Source organism: Neovison vison, chromosome 2 (genome assembly GCF_020171115.1).
Source record: "Neovison vison isolate M4711 chromosome 2, ASM_NN_V1, whole genome shotgun sequence".
NCBI lineage: Eukaryota > Metazoa > Chordata > Mammalia > Carnivora > Mustelidae > Neogale > Neogale vison.
In genome coordinates, this window is record NC_058092.1 from 14,090,342 (window position 1) to 14,109,449 (window position 19,108).

A 19,108-nucleotide genomic window follows, 5' to 3' on the forward strand; every position below is an offset into this window, starting at 1 on the left:
CATCTTTGTGAAACTTGTTCCATACAGTTGAGAGAAGTCCTAGCCACAGTAATAGTGACTTACACAAAGAGATCCAATTAGGAACCAAGTGCTACTTCAGGCAGTTTGGAGCTATGCAAACATTTTGACATGACATTGCTAACCTTTGAAGACTTCCTTACTCTGTGTTTGTGACACAAGAAGACATTCATCTTGTATTTTCCCTGCTTCGGCCCTGGAGTCTCTGTAATGTTCCTAAGGAGTCCTTGTATTTAGAAGCCAAGAGCCAGGCTTGCATATTGCTACTGATGGGTCATTGATTTTCTTTCTTCTTTTGTTTTCTTTTTTTCTGTTTTCTTTTCTTCTCTTTCTCCATTCCTTCCTTCTTCCTTCCTTTCTCTCTCTCTCTTTCCTTCCTTCCTTCCTTCTTCCTTTCTTTCATTTTTAAGTGGATTCCATGCCCATGTGGAGCCCAACATTGGGCTTGAGCTCACAACCCTGAGATCAAGACCTGGGCTGAGATCAAGAGTTGGACTCTTAACCAACTGAGCCCCCAGGTGCCTGGGGTCATTGTTTTAGACCTTTTCCTACACAGGATCAGGAAATATGCATGCATATATTTGTATTTACCTCTGTTTTATTAAATATCATGAGTTCATACCAATACATTCAATTCCAATCCAAAAGCAAAGAGGTCTTGCAAGGGTTCCCCCATTCCATGTTTGTAAATCCCTTCGCCAGCACTGGGAAATCTGTTTCTAAACATTTCAAATGTTTACTAAGTTTACAATGAAAGTATTGCTGTTTTTTAATGTCTATGCTCCACACTTGTATTGGTCTTTGTTCTCCAAGAGCCATGAAAACACAGAGTTTTCATTTCTTTTATTCAACCAACACGTATTTATCTAGCAAACATTATGTGTCACATAATGTTGTAGCAGTGGGGATACAGCAGTGAACAAAACATTGTGTTGGGAAAGGGACAGAAAGAGAAAAAAATAGATACAAGCCTAGGAAATGACAAAGCTGGGATCTAAACCCAGACAGACTGACTCCAGAATTTATTCTATACCATCTGCCTCTGATTGCTTTTGTAAGTTGCTCTCTGCCTTCTACAAAAGTTTACAACTCTCTCGAATCCAATAAAAATGCCTCTGTCAGTTTCTAATTCTACACAACGCAGAGCCTTGTGCATCTTCCATACGACTTCTCTGAGACTCAGTTTCCAAATTTGTGAAAGTGAAGATACTAATTTTAATCTGCTGTGAGGATAAATGGAATTATATGAAATGACTGGTGCTATTTGTGACACAGCATAGGTATTTAGTGAAATTAGTTTTTTTTCCTTTTTCAACACAAATGCTATACTATACAACACCCCTAGAACAGTGTTTTTTGTTTTTTAAAGTTGGCTCCACACCCAACATGGGTCTTGAACTCATGACCCTGAAACCAAGAGGCTCAGGCTTTACTGACAGAGCCGGTCAGGTGCTCTGAGAGAATTTTTCTCTTTAATTCATCCAATCAATCATTATTTATTCATTCACCCATTCTTACATCCATTCAAAAAAAGCATTTATTGAGAATCTAATATATACCAGGCTCTCTGCTCGTCATTCAGGATACAAAAATGGCACGGACCTCATTCTCACAGAGCTCCCAGTCACATCCAAGAGATACACAAAGAATTAGAATATAATCTGATAATGTAACTCAGACGAGAGCTAGAAGAAGGGTGGTCATGGACGGAAGACTTCCTGAAGGAAGGGGCTCTGTCATGGCAAGAACTGGTCCGGCACTTGTACTGTTAAAGTTGCCAAAAATAAATGAATAAATTAATGGGTCAATGAATTCAGTTCAGTTCAACAAGTACTTCATAGAAGATTCATCCTGCTGTCCAAGGCATTGCACTCTGAACAGGGAGTGTGCGGACGAAGGGGAATGAGCTTCCAGTTTTACTGGCAGATACAATCATCTGTAAAGAGATGTTCTAATAGAATGTGGAGAATTCTATGGGGTACCCAAGCTACTTGGACAATAAGAAGATAGAGGGATCTCTACGCTCTATTAGTGGATGAAGAGGGGGCTCTAAGATCTATTAGTGTAGGCTTCCAAGAATGAACTCTGAGTCTTGGATATATATGGAATGTCATTGACAACTTTTTTTTTTTAAAGATTTTATTTATTTGACAGAGAGAGATTACAAGTAGGCAGAGAGGCAGGCAGAGAGAGAGGAGGAAGCAGGCTCCCCACTGAGCAGAGCCCCATGTGAGGCTGGATCCCAGAACCCCGAGACCATGACCTGAGCAGAAGGCAGAGGCTTTAACCCACTGAACCACCCAGGTGCCCCTCACTGACAGCTTCTAATCAGGATTAATATGGTCAAATTTGTGTTTGTTGGTAGCATGGGGAAGGCAAACGGGGAAGGAGGGCTAAAATCAACACCACCAGCAAGGAGGTTGGATTATGAACACGAGGCTTGAGCTAGACGTTTGAGCTGGAGATAGAATTTGAAAGTGGTTGCCATCACTCAGGGAGAGTATGCAGAGGGAAAAGGGGATGGTGGGGGGAACTCCTTGGAACCCACACCCTTTAAGCAGCTGGCGGAGAAAAAGCAACCCAGGAAGGACACCGAAAGATTAGAGTTGGGAGCAGAACTAGGAAAGTCTGTGTCCTGGAGGTCGGATGAATAAAGAGAAAGCGGAGACAAGGAGGACCAGGAAGGAGGGCGCAGTTGTGCCCAGCGCCGTGTAGAGGTTCCAAAGCATCCCTTTCTCTCTGGCCTAGGTGACCTTTGTCAGAGCAGTTTCCCAGGTCGTGGCGCAGGCGGGAGTCCCACTGCAATAAACGAGTCAATGAGGGAGTAGAAACAGTCCAGGGAGTACATGAATGAATAAATCAACGCTGTGCCCTCACTTTCCCTGGGACTTTCCAGGGCCAACGCCGGGCGCTGGTGCGGAGGACGGGCCTTCCCGACAGAGCTCTGGATGCCGCCCGGGAAGCCTGTCAGCCTCGCAGCCTTCAGGTAGGCGCGGCTCCAAGGTCAGGGTCACCTCGGGCCTCCTGGCAACCCGTCACCCTGACAACCAACTGAAGGGAAGGAAAAAAAAAAAACCACCCACAAACCGGAAAGGGCGGAAGCATTCAGATCATCTCGCGATATCTGTCAGGCCGGCGCCGGCCTTCCGGGCCTGGGCCCCGCGGCCGGCTCTCGCGAGACTTCCCTGCAGTTGGAGCGCGGGGCCCGACCTTAAGGAAAGCGGGAGCTGCGGGTGGGGAACATGTCGGATTCAGAGCTCGGCAGGAAGTGGGACCGGTGCATGGCGGACGCCGTGGTGAAGATAGGTAAGGGGCCTCACGCCCCTGGCAGGCCCCGCCGGGAGCCGAGCGGCCGGCTTCAGGTCCCGCTGACCAGGCCGGCGGAAGGGAAGCTCTGGGGGAGGTCAGGCCGACCGCTCTGATCCAGCCCCTCGGGCCGGGGCGAGCTGACCGAGCCGGGCGGGAGACCACTCGGGCGGCGGAGGGACGCGGCCGGAGGAGCCTCGGCCCCCGCGGGAGGCGGGAGGGGAGGAGTCGCAGCTCCGGGAGCGAGGGGTTGCGGGGCAGTCGGGCTGGCAGGTCGCCGGAGAGGTGCAGAGCTCCTCGAGTAGAAAGCGGTCTGCAGGGCGCAACCTCGTGCCAGAGGCTGGACATTCTCCTCCCCGGTGCCACATTCCCAGCACGGGGCGTGGAGCCGGGTCAGGGGTCACAGAGCTCGCCAGCTGAAACAAGTGCCTTCTAAAGAAGGTCATGGGGAGCGTTTTATAGACACTGCCAGGCCCTAACGAGCGTCGCTGTCATTCCGGAGTCGTAACCCGGTTTATTGGCAGCAGAGTAGTCTGCGGCCTGAAATTGGAGACCTAGTGATCTGGAGGGAGAATTGCCCTGGGAAGTAAGGGACTGGACACCTTTTAGTCCCGGGTGTAACTCCGCGGAGCCTTTTCACACGTGCTCAGTGACGACGCCGATTATGAAGTCACTGGATGGAGGGGAGGGAAAGATGGGAGTTCACTTATGGAGCGTGTACTAAGTGCCAGACACTGTGGTAGGTGTGCAACTCAGTACATTTATCTCATACAGGTCGTGAAATCGCGAGTCAGTGAACGGTTTTGTCCAGGGTCCAAGAAGTGACAAAGTTGCTCAGAAATGGCAAAGTTGGAAGTGTAACTCAGGTTTTCTGTTTTCGAGTCCCATGCTTTTTCTTTGATACTAATTCTTACCAAATTTGATGTTTTTTTTCTTTAATGGAAAACTTGAGTATTTAAGGGGATTTAGGATTGTGTCCATTGAATGACGGTGTTGGAAAAGAACGAAGATGGTAAGCGCGGTGAGAGCAGAGATGAGTTCTGGTTGTAGTCACTGCCGTTGCCCAGACCCTTTCTGGGTTTGCTTGTGCTTAATAAAAATTGTCGAGAAGGACTTAGTAAGAGGAGTACGTACTTGATCCCAGCTGTCGCTTCACCCTTGAATTCACTTACCAGCTGTGTGATTGGGGGCAAGTTGTTGAGCCCCTCCGTCCCTGTGTTTCCTCATTTGTAAATTGACAACAGCAATTATTATCTCACAGAGTTGTTAGGATTACAAGTTTAAGTAAAGGCTTGGGTATGAATCACTTATTAAGAATGGGTTATTCTGTAAGTGAGCCAAGAAATACAGTTTTTGCTATTGTGAACAGTTCACGTTTAGGAGAGATTTAACATGTGACTCTTAAATGACCACACTACTAAGCACCACAATGACAGTAGGTACACGAGTGGGAGGCGGACGGCTCAGTTTGACGTCATCCCTCTGGCTCTTCACCCTGGTCCCCATCCCCACTAGCTTTGTGGCTTTGGGTTGGCTTTCTTCTGCCACTATGAAATGGGGTTAAAAAGATTAGCTGAAAGAATTAGGAAGATTGAAGGATAGTAAAGTATGCAGGAAACTGAGCGCAGTGCCTGGCCCTTACAGAGGCAGCAGATGTGGTCATAATAATTGTTGATATTAATATTGTGTCACTGAGGATCACCTGAGGGAGTGAGCGGCATGGCTGTCATTTGTGAGTGGGACATTGGTGGGGGAAGGGTGTACACAAGGGAAATAATTCAGTGAGACACAGTGATACATGATTACCTATAAGACTTGAAATGAGCGCTTCAGGCTCCTTGCGTTGTAGAGCTGTATGAACCCAGTCATTTGGTGATGGGCTGAGGTCATCTAGTGAGAGTTTGCAAGGAAAATGGGCCTTCATCCGACCTTTGGAGAATGACTTGGACTTGGATAGTCAGGGAGCGTGGGAAAACTGGAACAGAGGCCCAGCCCAGTTGAACTCTTGTAGATTGAAGCATGGAGAGGTTAAGAAGCTAGCCATGGAGGAGCGGGGGTTAGAACCCGGGCATTCTAAATCCAGTACCCCTGCTCCGTGAAGAAGGCTGGTTTGGGTGGAGTCAGAATTGTGAACTGTCGTAGAGAAATTCCACTTTATCTTAACGGCTCCTGAGTTGCTTTTGGTTTTTTCACATGGGTGGTTCGGATTCAACACAGCTGCCCTAAACACCTCTTACTTTCTGCTTCTAGGGCTCATTAGCTCTAAGCTGGTGGGGAATCATGGGATGGTTTTAAGCAACAAATACTTACTGAATTCTGGGCCAGTCTGTGGGCAAATAGAGAAGCAGAAGGCATTTCACTTCCCTCAACAGGGAATTGGTGTGATATAAATGGAATTTTGGTATGATTGTTCTGGCAGTGTTTTATACAGAACAGGTCAGGAGTTGAGGAGGCCAGCGGTGCTGTGGATTTGAAGTGGTGAAAGTCTGCTCTGTTAGACCAGAGAGGAATGGGTGTATTGGAGAAACGTTCAACTTTGTTCCCCATTTATAAAATGGAGATAGAAATTCTCACCTCCTAGGCTAGAACAGTGCCAAGTTCATAGTAGGAACTCAGTAAATGCTATTTTCGTCATCTTTCTCTCCAACTGGTTAACTTTGCCTCATTCTTCTTCTTACAGAGAAGACTCCAAGGTTAGAATGTGGTTAAGGGGTGATCCGCTGATGGGAACTTGGACATAAAACACCTCGTTGGGGCGCCTGGGTGGCTCAGTGGGTTGAAGCCTCTGCCTTCGGCTCAGGTCTTGATCCCAGGATCCTGGGATCGAACCCCCCATCGGGCTCTCTGCTTAGCAGGGAGCCTGCTTCCTCCTCTCTCTCTCTGCCTGCCTCTCTGCCTACTTGTGATCTCTCTGTCAAATAAATAAATAAATCTTAAAAAAAAAAACAAAACACCTCATTTACACGAAGTAAGGAAGGACTAGAAACTGATCATGGGGAATGACAGAAGACCAGTGAGAACAGCGATCATGATTTTGGTCACTTTTTTACTTACATGATTGAGTTGTTTGAGAATGATAATGAAGCTGAGTAGAAAGTTTTAATTTTGTGGGAGAAGCTGAGTTCAGATTTGGAGGGTGTCGTCCCTTTAGTAGTGGCCTTAGAGAAAGGGCATAAGAGTGAGGAAGCACAGAAGGGATACTCGGGGAGCCTTTAGTCTGAGAGTCTTGGAGACGATGGAGATGAGCGCACTCTGTAGTGAGCAAATTGGTTCCTTTTCCCGTTGGCAGTGATGTGAGACCCTTCAAACCTCCTTGGCTGCTTGCTGCCTGGTCCTTCAGGATGGAGGTGGACACTCACAATGGCCGCCCGCCAGAAGTAGATGGGAGGTTTTGTCGAAAATAGAGGCTTTCAGCTACATATTGGTAATTTCAGGCTCTGGCTTGACAAGAGACTGAAGGGAATCCAAGGTGAATGGACAGCTCCCTTTGGGAGGGCTTCTCTGTGTTTGGCTGCCTTAAACCCGAAGGGTTTTTGTTCTTTTCCCTCTGGTTTGCTGAAAAATGACTTTTCACTGCTCATGTTTAGCCTAGATGTAGTACAGCTGAGTTAAAGAACATACAAGCTTGTACTTAGACGGTAGTTCTTTAGAAAAAACTGCTCTTCGCGGATCTCTTACTCTGAAGCTGGAGCAATGTCTCAACAGAAAATTCTGTGATTTCATCCTGTGGGAAGAGCTACATCGGTTCACAAATACCTTTTCCCTGCCCTTCGCCGTCATAAGAAAAGCAGTTTTATTTCCCTCGTTAATTTTGGTTTTAAGATACTATTTGTGTATAATAGGAGTGTGATAGGATAGGTGGTTTCTAATATAGCTTGACCTAATATATTGGGCCCACGAATCAAACAAAACAAAACACATGCCTCCCTGTAATAGACACAATAGACCATTGTTCCTTACACATCTGTTCTTTCAGCTCTTGTGCCTTTCTTTTCCTTTCTCCCCCTCACATTTTTACCCTTCTCTTTGGCCTGTGTTCTTATTCCTGCCACTCATATGCCTTGCCTAGCTAGTTCCTCCATAAAGCTTGAGCTTAATGTATTTTTATGAATAAATTTGTTAGCATTGAATAAGTTCCTAGGTGTCCTGTTTATTCTCCATCACATCACTAATTTTTCTTAGTAGCACATGGCACCATCTGAAATTTGTGATTTTTTTCTTTACTTGATTGTCCATCCTCGCTAGAATATGAACTCATGAGGCCCAGAGACATTTTTGTTCCCTGTTGATCGCCTAACCCCTGACACAGAGAAGGCATACAATAATTACTGTTAGAAAGACGTGAATTGCTGAGAATTTTGCAGACTACATTCTGTGCCTATATTTGCTTCTCGCTGTGTGTTTATTAACTGAATGAATTAGCATTTAAGTTGAAAAGTCAAGTCAGGTAGATTTCAGGTGAATTTTTGCTAGTTCACATGTTTGACTGTGTGTCCCTGTAATTTAGGGGCTTTTTACCAACTCTTTATTTCATCTGGGGATGTAAATTATTGTCAGTAGATCTTCATAACAAAGTAGTAGTAGAAATGTTTGGGAGTAGTCAGCTAAGAAACATGAACCAGAGAACACTTTTGTATTTAAACAAGTATAGGGTGATGTTGGTTTCAGTGGTAGTGCCAAAGCTTTATTGCAGGAAATTAAAAAGGAGTGAAGATTACATTTTATGAATGGCATGTTCCGTTAGTTTTTATGTGAATGCGTCATTAATCGTTTTTTGCTAATTTTATGGATTTACTTTTAAGTTTTATCAGATTTATTGAATGCTCTGGTTTTCTTTCTGCCCTCAGTTCACAGACTGCGCCGGCTGTTTTCCTTGTACATACCGAGTAATTTGTGTGTACCCACATGAATAAATCACACCTTCTTGTTAATGAGGCTAGAAGGCAAGATATCTTGCCAAAATAGAGGGCTTAAAAGCTCTGGGACAGAGCTGGTACCCTCAGCTTGTGCTTGTTTCCCTGGATTGGATGCGTGGTTCTATCTGTTTTCTGTTTCCCTGGGAAAACACGATTCCAGGAGATGAGAAAAACCCAGCTATAAGACTTCAGGAGGTGCTTCCCTGTGATCTGAGAATTTCTAAGCCCTGCAAGGGTGGGTCATGGAAGCACTGCCATTGTCCTCAGAGCCTTGTTATAACTCTCTCTTGAATGCTGGAGGTCCGGCTGGCTGGCTGTGACCTCATGACCAAGTCGATGTCTGCGTGATAGTGGCCGGGCCTCAGAGTTGCAGATTTGCCCAAGGAGGCTTGGAGGAAAATCTGATTCCAGTACTTCCTGAATTCATGCGGAGGTCCTGGGTTTCCTAATGTGACTTGCAAAGTTGTACAATGGGCTGTGTCCCTTTTTCCCGCATTTCTCTTCCACTGAGAGGCCAGAGTCCAGAATATCTAGTCTTACTAACTTGTGAATTGGCCAGGAGATCAGAAGGGAAGGAGATGGTCATGGTTGGGGCAAGGATGTCCGAGGCTGTGGTGCCTTCCTGGAAAAGGCTGTCTCTGCAAGGCAGGTATATTCAGCACAGCAGGGTTTTCATTTTCTTGGTAACGAGGAAAAGTGCAAGCCTGGGACATTGGGAAACAGCCCTGGAGTGTGTTGCGTTCAGTGGACTCTGGGGCATTCACAGTCCTTTCCTTTTCTTTTCCCTGGCTCAGTTGGTAGTGTGTGTCTTTTGATCCCAGGATCATGAGTTTAAGCCCCACATTGGGCACAGAGTTTATAAGAAAGAAAGGAAGAGGGGTGCCTGGGTGGCTCTGTGGGTTAAGCCTCTGCCTTCTGCCTCGGGTCATGGTCTCAGGGTCCTGGGATCGAGCCCTGCATCGGGCTCTCTACTCAGTGGGAACCTCTCTCTTTGCCTGCTTCTGCCTACTTGTGATCTCTGTCAAATAAATAAAACAAATCTTTAAAAACAAACAAACAAACAAATAAAACAAATCTTTAAAAACAAACAAACAAACAAACGAAAGAAAGAAAGGGAGGGAGGGAGGAAGGAAGGAAAGAATAGAAAGAAAGGGAGAGAGAAAGAAGTTCCTCTTTGTGCCTCAGTTTCCGCATCTGTGGGATGGTAGTGTCTTTCTCAGGGGGTTGTTAAAATTAAGGATAAAATGAGATATTCTTTATAGAGCAATTAGGGCATTACCTGTACTTGATAAATATTAGCTGCAGGCATGTGAATGAAAGCTGGCAGTCATAAGTTAAAATATTTACCACATTTGCTTTCATCTTGTAAGTAGTATGGAAGCCTGATGATCAGTATTCCAGTTTATATATGTAACAGTAATTGTTAATGTATATTCACCAGCCCACCACCCCCAATTTAATGCCAGGGATTCTGGAGAGCCTGGGGGGTGCGGGGCACAGATGGTCAGTAGCAGCCTTACCCTGGAGGGGCTTACCTTCTGGAGGAATGTGCAAAGAAGGTAGTGACCTTGTAGAGTGTGTAGGCATTTAGTAGGGGACCAGGTGGAGGACTGCATTCAGGGCCTTGCAGCTGTGCAGGCGTCGTCCCAGAGGACCGAGAGGCTCTGGCTTCTGCTGGAAATGATGACAGCGGCAGCCATCTGTCCAGCACTTAGCGCGAGCTGGCAGACCCTGGCATTTCCGTTTTACATACATGACCACACTTAAGCCTGATAGCCCTATGGCGGATTTCCCCTTTTTGTTCCCCCCATTTTTTTTTATTGTGATAAAATACACATAACAGAATTTACCATCTGATCCACTTAAAAATGTGCAGGTGAATGATAGTCCATTCGTAGTGTTTTACAGTTAACGCCGCCACCCCTCTCCGTGACTCTTCATCTGTGAGCCTGAAACTCTGGACCCATTTAATACTGACTCCCCATTCCTGCCTACCCCCAGCCCCTGGCCACCTCTGTTCTACTTTCTCTCTCTGTGATTTTGACTTCTCTAAGTACCTCCTGGAAGTACAGTCCCACAGTCCTTGCCTTTTTGAAACTGACTTATTTCAGTTTATGTGATGCCCTCAAGGTTCACCCACGTTGTGGCATACATCAGAATTGCCTCCTTTTTAAATCTGAGTAGGATTTTGGGGTGTGTGTGTGTGTGTGTGTGTAACACATTTTGCTTATTCATTCAGCTGTGGACAGATGGACACTATTGTGAGTAATGTTGCTGTGAACACGGTATACACCTGTCTTTTGAAGACCTTGCTTTCAATTCTTTTTGGGTACATACCTAGAAGTGGCATTGTTGGGTCCTATTGTAAATCGATTTTTAACAGTTTGAGGATCTGCCACACTGTTTTCCACAGCAACTGGACCATTTTACGTTCCCACCCGTAGTGCACCAGTGTCCCAATTAGTTCACATCCTCACCAACAGTTGTTTCCTTCCTGCCTTTTTTTTGACAGTAGCCATCCCAGTGGGTGTAAGCTAGTATCTCATTGATCTCGTTGTGGTCTTGATTTGCATATCCCTAATGATTAGTGATGTTGAACATCTTCACATGTGCTCACTGGCCATATGTATATCTTCTTTGGAGAAATGTCTGCTCAAGTTCCTTTTCCATTTTTGAATTGGTTTATTGTTTTGTTTTAGGAGTTCTCTTCTATATTCTGGACATTAACCCCTTGTCAGATAAATGATTTACAAATACTTCATTTATTTGAGAGAGAGAATGAGAGAACCAGAGGAGAGGCAGAGGGAGAGAGAATTCCAGGCAGACTCCCTGCTGAGCACGGAACCCAATTCGGGACTCGATCCTATGATGCTGAGATTGTTACCCGAGCCGAAACCAAGAGTCAGATGCTTAACCAACTGAGCCACCCAGGCACCCCTATCATGGGATTTTGATAAGGATTGCTTTGACTTTGTAGATTGTTCTGGGTAGTATTGACATGTATTAACAAACAGAATGCTGTTTATTAGTTTTTAATACTAATATTTATATTAATGATAATTATATTAATACTGTTAGTATTAATACCATTTATTTTGCTACCATAGAATACCACAATATGGATATATACAATATTTTGTTTATCCATTTACCAGCTGATGGACATTTTTGTTGTTCATACTTTTTTTTCTTTTTTTAAGATTTTCTTTGTTTTTGAGAGAGAGCACGAGTGGGTGGGGGGAGGAGGCAGAGTCCAGGACCCTGGGATCATGACCTGAGCCAAAGGCAGACGCTTAACTGACTGAGCCACTCAGGCGTCCAGTTGTTTGTACCTTTTGGCTTTTAGGAATAATGCTGCTGTGATCAAATATACAAGTTTTTTTTTGTCGTTGTTGTTGTTTTTAAGATTTTACTTATTTATTTGGCAGAGAGAGATCACAAGTAGGCAGAGAGGCAGGCAGAGAGAGAGAGGGGGAAGCAGGCTCCCTGCTGAGCAGGGAGCCCGACGTGGGCCTTGATCCCAGGACCCTGAGATCATGACCCAAGCTGAAGGCAGAGGCTTAACCCACTGAGCCACCCAGGTGCCCAGATATACAAGTTTTTATGTTGGGGTCTGTCTTCATTTCTCTTGGGTACGTATGCCCCACGGGTGGGTTTGCTGCTTGCTGGTTGTGTGGCAGCTCTTTGGGTAGCATTAGGAAAAACCATGGAATGTGAAGGCGAAGAGTGACGTGGTTGGGTTTCTGATTTCAGAAAGATCACTGAATAGCGCCAGGAGAATGAGTTAGAAAGGACCGAGATGAAGGCAGAGAGATTGGTTAGTATGTTGTTGTGAATTTATGCTGAAGATGGGGTGATCTGATAGAAGAAACCAAAACTAAGATGGGGACAGAGAAGTGGAACGGAGACCGATGTCCCAGTGCTCTGCAGCGGTCCTACTTACAGAACTTGAAATGTGCACCCTCAGGAGTCAGGGTCTATGTAAATGGAGGTGGTCTTGCTCTCGACAAATAGGAGAGGCAGGAGGGCAGCCCAGGCAACACTTTGCAGTTTATTAGTTTCTGGTACCTCTTGGGCTAGGTCGCTGGTTATATGTGGCTCAGTGAACAGAGATGAAATTGCTTTGCCATGCGTTCATTTTCATGAAAAGAAAGGGTTTGGCCTTGTTTTCTTCCTTGTTAAGAAAGTGGGACTTGAAATGACTTAGCAGGTGACCTCCTTAGAATTAACCAGCAGATTGTGTGTTTTCATCCAATAATCAGTTAAGTGTAGTGAAATTAATTGTGAAGGCCATCTTCATGTAAAAAAACAAAACAAAACCACTATACTGAAAGAGGCCAATGAATAAGGTCATGGAAAAAGAAAGCAAATTGTTGTTTCTCTGTAAATATCAGTTCATCTGATAAATGTGGGTTGCCACAAAGTATTGGTGGCTCACCAAAAACAGCCTTTTGGTAGCCTGTGTTTGCAAACTGATCTGTCTTAGTTTCATGGAGTGATATCACTTAGGCTACACTAAAATACTTCAAAGGGTTTTTGGCTGTTTATAGGTTTTGGGTCTCAAATTTGTACATGTTAATTGTTGAGTTAGTAGCCATATTTTGTTTGTTATATGTATTTCTAAACAGTTTTTGAGAGTAAAAATACTTTTTTCCGTCTGCGGCAGCAGTATGAATAATGGAACATTGTGATCTTGCTAGAGGGGAATTTTGTGTTAGTGTTATAGAATAATGTAATTAGGCACTATATGGGACTTCCAAACATATTTAGATTTTTGTTCTGGCTGTGGTTTCATGCTTTCCTAAAATGTGGCCTGAAACAGTTTATTAGCAAATATGCCGAATTGCTTTCTCTGGCAAGTGCATTTCAGTATTGAATCCAAGTGAAAACACAAATATTTACTTACAAAAGTCTTTTTGGTGTGGTAGTATTTTTACTGTGGCCATTGACCCACTAGTAAAATGTGAGGGCATTGCTAGATTGGATCTTGTTTATTTAAAGACCATGAGAGAGAGAGAGAGAGGAGGCTAACTTTGTGTGAATGCCTGGTATCTGCCACTGTACTTGGTACACTAATGTATTATCCCCTTTTTACCCTCCTGGCAACTCAGTGAGGAAATTTGTATTCTCTCTCTAGCAAGAAAAATAATGCTCAGAGATACTTATAAAAATTGAGCTGATTTTTAAATCTGTATTAAAGTGTAAACAATCCAAAGTCGCCAGAGCGATTTTTACAATGAAAAACAAAGTTGGGGGCGCCTGGGTGGCTCAGTGGGTTAAATGTAGCCTCTGCCTTCGGCTCAGGTCATGATCCCAGGGTTCTGGGATCCAGCCCCTAGTGGGGCTCTCTGCTCAGCAGGGAGCCTGCTTCCCTTCCTCTCTCTCTGCCTGCCTCTCTGCCTACTTGTGATCGATCTCTCTCTCTCTCTCTCAAAATAAGTAAATAAAATCTTTAAAAAAAAAAAAGAAAAACAAAGTTGGAAAAGTACAATCAATACCTGCCATCAAGGCTTATTTTAAAGCTGCAGTAAACGAGACAGTGATACTGGGGAAGGGAGACACACCTAGGTCAGTGTCAAGAAGTAGACCCATCAGGGGCGCCTGGGTGGCTCAGTGGGTTAAACCGCTGCCTTCGGCTCAGGTCATGATCTCAGGGTCCTGGGATCGAGTCCGGCATCGGGCTCTCTGCTCAGCGGGAAGCCTGCTTTCTCCTCTCTCTCTCTCTGCCTGCCTCTCTGCCTACTTGTGATCTCTCTGTCAAATAAATAAATAAAATCTTTAAAAAAAAAAAAAAAAAAAGAAGTAGACCCGTCAGTAGATGGTCAGTTAAAGATGCCAAGGCGGTTTAACGGGGAATGGAACATCTTTCCATCAAACTGTGCTTGACTAGCTGGGCATCCATATAGAGGGAAAAAAACTGAACTTCATTATCGTGCATAAAAATTAACTGGAAAGAATCATGAACCTAAATGTGAAAGTTAAAACTGTAAAACTCCAGAAGAAAACATAGGAGAAAAATTTCTGTGACCTTGAGTTCCGAAAAGATTTTTTTAGGTCACAACAAAGTCACAAAGAAAAAAATCTGATACATGGGATTTGACCCAAATCTAAAACTTTTGCTCTTTGAAAGACACCATTAAAAGCACAAAAAGGCAAGCCACAGAATGGGAGAAAATATTTGCAGTACATGTATCTGACAAAGGACTTGTTTCCATAATAAATAAAGAATTCTTGGGTGCCTAGTTGGCTCAGTCATTTGGTTGAGCACCTGCCTTGCTCTTGGGTGTAATATCCCAGGAACACTCCCCCCCACCCCAAGTGGTGAGTCTGCTTCTTCCTCTGCTTCTGCCCCACCCCCACCTTGTGCTCTCCCTTGCTTTCTCTCTCAGATAATATCTTTTTAAAAAATAAAGAACTCTTAAATTTAGTGGTAAGAAGACTGCATTTGAGAAAATGGGTAAGGGTGCTTGGGTGGCTAAGTTGGTTAAGCATCCGCCTTCGGCTCAGGTCATAATCCCAGGGTCCTGGCATCAAACCAGAGTTGGCTCCCTGCTTCTCCCTCTCCTGCTATCCCTTCATCCTGCTCGTGCATGCGCGCATGCTCTCTCTGTCTCAGATAAATAAAATCTTAAAGAAAGAAAGAAAGAAAGTGGGCAAAATGTTTGATAAGATTCTTCACAAAAGAAATTATACTAGGGGTGCCTGGGTGGCTCAGTGGGTTAAAGCCTCTGCCTTCAGCTCAGGTCATGATCCCAGGGTCCTGGGATCGAGCCCCGCATTGGGCTCTCTGCTCAGCAGGGAGCCTGCTTCCCCCTCTCTCTCTGCCTGCCTCTCTGCCTACTTGTGATCTCTCTCTGTCAAATAAATAAAAATTTTTTAAAAAATTGATACATGAAAGGATGTTCAATATCATTAGTCATTAGGGAAATGCAAATTTCAGTCATAATGAGAATACCCCTCCACACCATTAAAATAGTTAAAAAAGACAGACTGCACTAAAGTTTGACTAGGATGTTGGACAGGTAGAATTCTGGTGCACTGTTGATAGGGTTGTAAAATAGTACAACCACTTAGTAGTTTTTTGTATATATACCGTCTAGTCACTCTACTCATACGGATTTACCCAAGAGAAATGAAAACATTTGTTCACATGAAGTCTTATGCGTGAATATTCATAACAGCTTTACTCATAATGCCCCAAACTGGAAAGAACCCAGAAGTCCTTCAGCAGGTGAATGGATAAGAACAAAATATAGACTGTCTATAAAGTCGACTGTTCATTAATAAAAGGAACAAATACTAATACATACAATAGCATACGTACATTTCAAAATCATCTTGAGTAACAAGCTAGACACAGAAGAGTATATACTGTATTCCATTAAAAAAAAAAAAGTAGAATCCATGCCCATTATGGGGCTTGAGCTCACAGCTAAGAAATTAAGTCGCGCGCTCTACCAACTAAGCCAGCCAGGCACCTCCACTGTATTCCATTTATATGATGCCATTTGTATATAGAATTCTAGAAAATACAAACCAGTCTGTAGTGACAAAGTAGAGAAGCGGTTGTCTCGGGTAAGAGTGGAGGGAAGGGTAGGCTGCAGAGGGACACAAGGGAACGTCGAGGGGTGGCGGCAGTGTTCTGTTTCACGTTGGAGTGGTGGTTTCACAGGTATAGACATGTGTCCAACACCGTAAGTGGCCGCAGTTCGTTCTGCAGAAATAATACCTCCAAAAGTTCTTTAAAGCCCGAAAGAAGGAAAATACTCCATGTTGGTGACGATAAAAGCAGCCACAGCCTCAGACTGCCTGTGGGAGTCTTGATCGGTGAACCACTTTGGAAAACTGGCAGTATTTACGAGAGCTAACCAGATGTATACCCCGTGACACGACGATTTCAGGCCTGGGTATCTACCCAGCAGACGTGCCCCTGTGTCCACCAGATGACTTGCCCTGGAATGTTCATAGAACACTATTCATAATGGCCCTGCCTGGAAGCTCCCCAAATGCCCATCAGCGGAGAATGGATAAGTAAATCAGGCTACACTGATGTGATAGTGTGCTCTATGGCAATGACCGTGAACGACCTCCTGCAGCTGTTCATGGTGTTCGGCTAACATTCTCACTGTGTGAGTCCACTGCCAGAAGTTTAGAAACGGGCAGAACTACTCACTTGTCAGAATATGATTGCCCTCGGATGGAGAGCTTTGCAAAAGGGAGCCCAGGCAGGCTTCCTACGGTGTTGGTAATCTTCTGTGCCCTGCCCTGGCACACCGTGGGTGTTTTTCGTCTGCAAATACATCCCGTGGTGCACTGAATTGTGCAGCTTTCTATCTGTATGTTGTGATTTAGTAAAAAGTTTTTTTTTTTTAAATAAAATTTTTTTTAAGATTTTATTTATTTATTTGTTTGACAGGTAGAGCTCACAAGTAGGCAGAGAGGCAGGCAGAGAGAGAGAGGGGGAAGCAGGCTCTCCGCTGAGCAGAGAACCCAATGCAGGACTCGATCCCAGGACCCCGAGATCATGACCTGAGCTGAAGGCAGCGACTTAACCCACTGAGCCACCCAGGCGCCCCCAATTCAGTAAAAAGTTTTTAAAAGACATGTGCTGTGGGGTACCTGAGTGGCTCAGTCAGTTAAGTGTCTACCTCTTGATTTAGGCGCAGGTCATGGCCTCAGGGTCAGGGGAATTGAGTCCTTGTGGGGTCTCAGGGTCAGTGGGATTCCTCCTCTCTCTCTCCCTCTGCCCCTCCCCCTGCTCACAGTCTCTCTAAAATAGTAAATAAATAAATCTTAGGAAAAAAGATGTACTATTACAGAATGGTGTCCTTTATAAAGTGAGAAAAGCAAATTGTAAAACATGCATGACATGTGGTCCCATGTATATAAATGGAATGATAAACAATAAACCAAATTATCTCTTGGGAAGGATGATGATGTTAGGTGGGGAAGATTGTTACTTTGCTGTTTTTATAATGTAAGCAAGAAAACACATAAGAACAGTTCTGTTTAAAAAAAAAAAAGTTATTTAGGGGCGCCTGGCTGCTTACTTGGTGAAGCATGAGACTCTCGATCCTGGGGTTATAAGTTTGAACCCCATGCTGGGTGTAGAGATTACTTGAAAAGAAAGTTTTTTTTTTTTTTAAATTTATTTGACAGAGATCACAAGTAGGCAGAGAGAGAAAGAGAGAGGAGGAAGCAGGCTCCCCACTGAGCAGAGAGCCCGATGTGGGGCTCCATCCCAGGACTCTGGGATCATGATCTGAGCTAAAGACAGAGGCTTTAACCCACTGAGCCACCCAGGCACCCCTTGAAAAGAAAGTCTTAAAAAAAATTTTTTTTAAGTTATTTGTGGAGTCCGTTTGGTTCCTGTAGTTGAAGATTATGAATGATCTTCAAATGCGTATGTTACGTCTAGTTTGTTATTTAACAGGTTAGTACTTTAAAGTGAAAACCTTTTTAAGCTTTCTGGCCAATTTTGAAATCATATTTGCGCCTGTTAATGGAGTTTCTCATTGGGTGACCTGTTAGTGGGTTTGCTTTTGGTGGGTGTGATGGCCCATTGTTGCCTGAAGACCCCAGTAGGATAACCTCCCTGGTTGAGGAAGCTGAGGGCTGTTCGCCGGAGAAGCCGTGTGGGATAGTGAAAAGCCGAATGGGCTTGGGTCAGTTACTGACTCGCTCTGAGACTCAATTTCCTACTCTGTAGGAAACTGGTTGTCTTTTTTTTAAAGTAGGCTTCACGCCCAGTGTGGGACTCAAACTCATGACCCTGAGGTCGAGAATCATATGCTCAACCCACCGATCCAGCCAGATGTCGCTCTTCATCTGTATGCTTGCAGTGCTAGTCCCTACATGATTTTGATGAGCTCAGGATGAGATACTAATCAAAATGGATATGAAAGCACTTTATAAATTGTAAGCCCCTAGACGGGTGGTTCTCCGCTGGGAGTGATTTATAGCTACGCTGTGGGAACATTGGGCAATGTCTGGCGACTTGTGTGGTTGCCATATAGGGAGTGGGGGAGTGGGAGTGCTGTGGACACCTAGCGTGTAGGGACAGGGATGCTGCTAGTCATCCTGTCATGCGCAGAACGGCACCCAAGGGTTGTACACCCCGAATGCCGGTAGTCGAGTTTGAGAAACCTTGCCCTAGGCTTGTGTAACTTCCTGAACTTCTTACTCTCTGTGGTTCCCCCGCCGCAGCCTTCCAGACTAACGCTCACACAACATGGGTCACATATTCGTGTATCACGTGCATGTACTTTCTCAGCAGCTGAAATTGATGTGAGAAACGAAGAAGAAAAAGTAACAAATAGAATAATTAGAATGATTTGAAAGAAAGCATAGCCCATTATTTTTAGGGCCTTAAAAAAACACCGCATGCATGCATATGGGAAGGATAGGGCATATGAGAATATGAGTCCATATTGATGACGACAGGAAGCCAAGTAGCAGAATGGTGTGCGGCACGGCTGGGAGAGCCGGCTGGCCGCAGGGCTTTTTCCCAGGGTGCTTCAGTTGGGTTTCTGCAGGTAGAATTTAGAACTATTTGATTGAGAGTTAACAGTGCAAATGGGAGGAATTGAAATCCCGTGTGTTTATGTCAAGTTTCTTTATCCAACCTAAAGCTGCATTAGAATGCTTAGAATAGTTTATAATTATTGTAACACTCTGACATAATTGTTGACAGATTTGTAGACTTATTTTGACAAATGTTTACGAGTCAGAACAAATGTTTCTGATTGTCAGAATTTACACATGTAAACCACTCAAAATTTCTGTCTGATTTTCAATGATTAACTGGAGTGAATGGTTTAAGCAGCACATTTCACCTTTTGCTAAGAAGCAGCCCTAAGAAAGCTGCT

General features: G+C 44.4%; 1 protein-coding gene across 1 annotated transcript in view; it reads left to right on the plus strand.

The window, feature by feature from the left end:
* The first annotated feature begins 3,187 nt into the window (after positions 1-3,187).
* MICOS10 (mitochondrial contact site and cristae organizing system subunit 10) overlaps positions 3,188-19,108 on the plus strand; it is a 30,679-nt gene continuing 14,758 nt past the window's right edge. Inside the window, exon 1 of the mRNA XM_044237305.1 lies at positions 3,188-3,324. Coding sequence (XP_044093240.1) covers positions 3,261-3,324 — 64 coding nt within the window. The 5' untranslated portion in view covers positions 3,188-3,260. The remainder of the gene's footprint in view (positions 3,325-19,108) is intronic.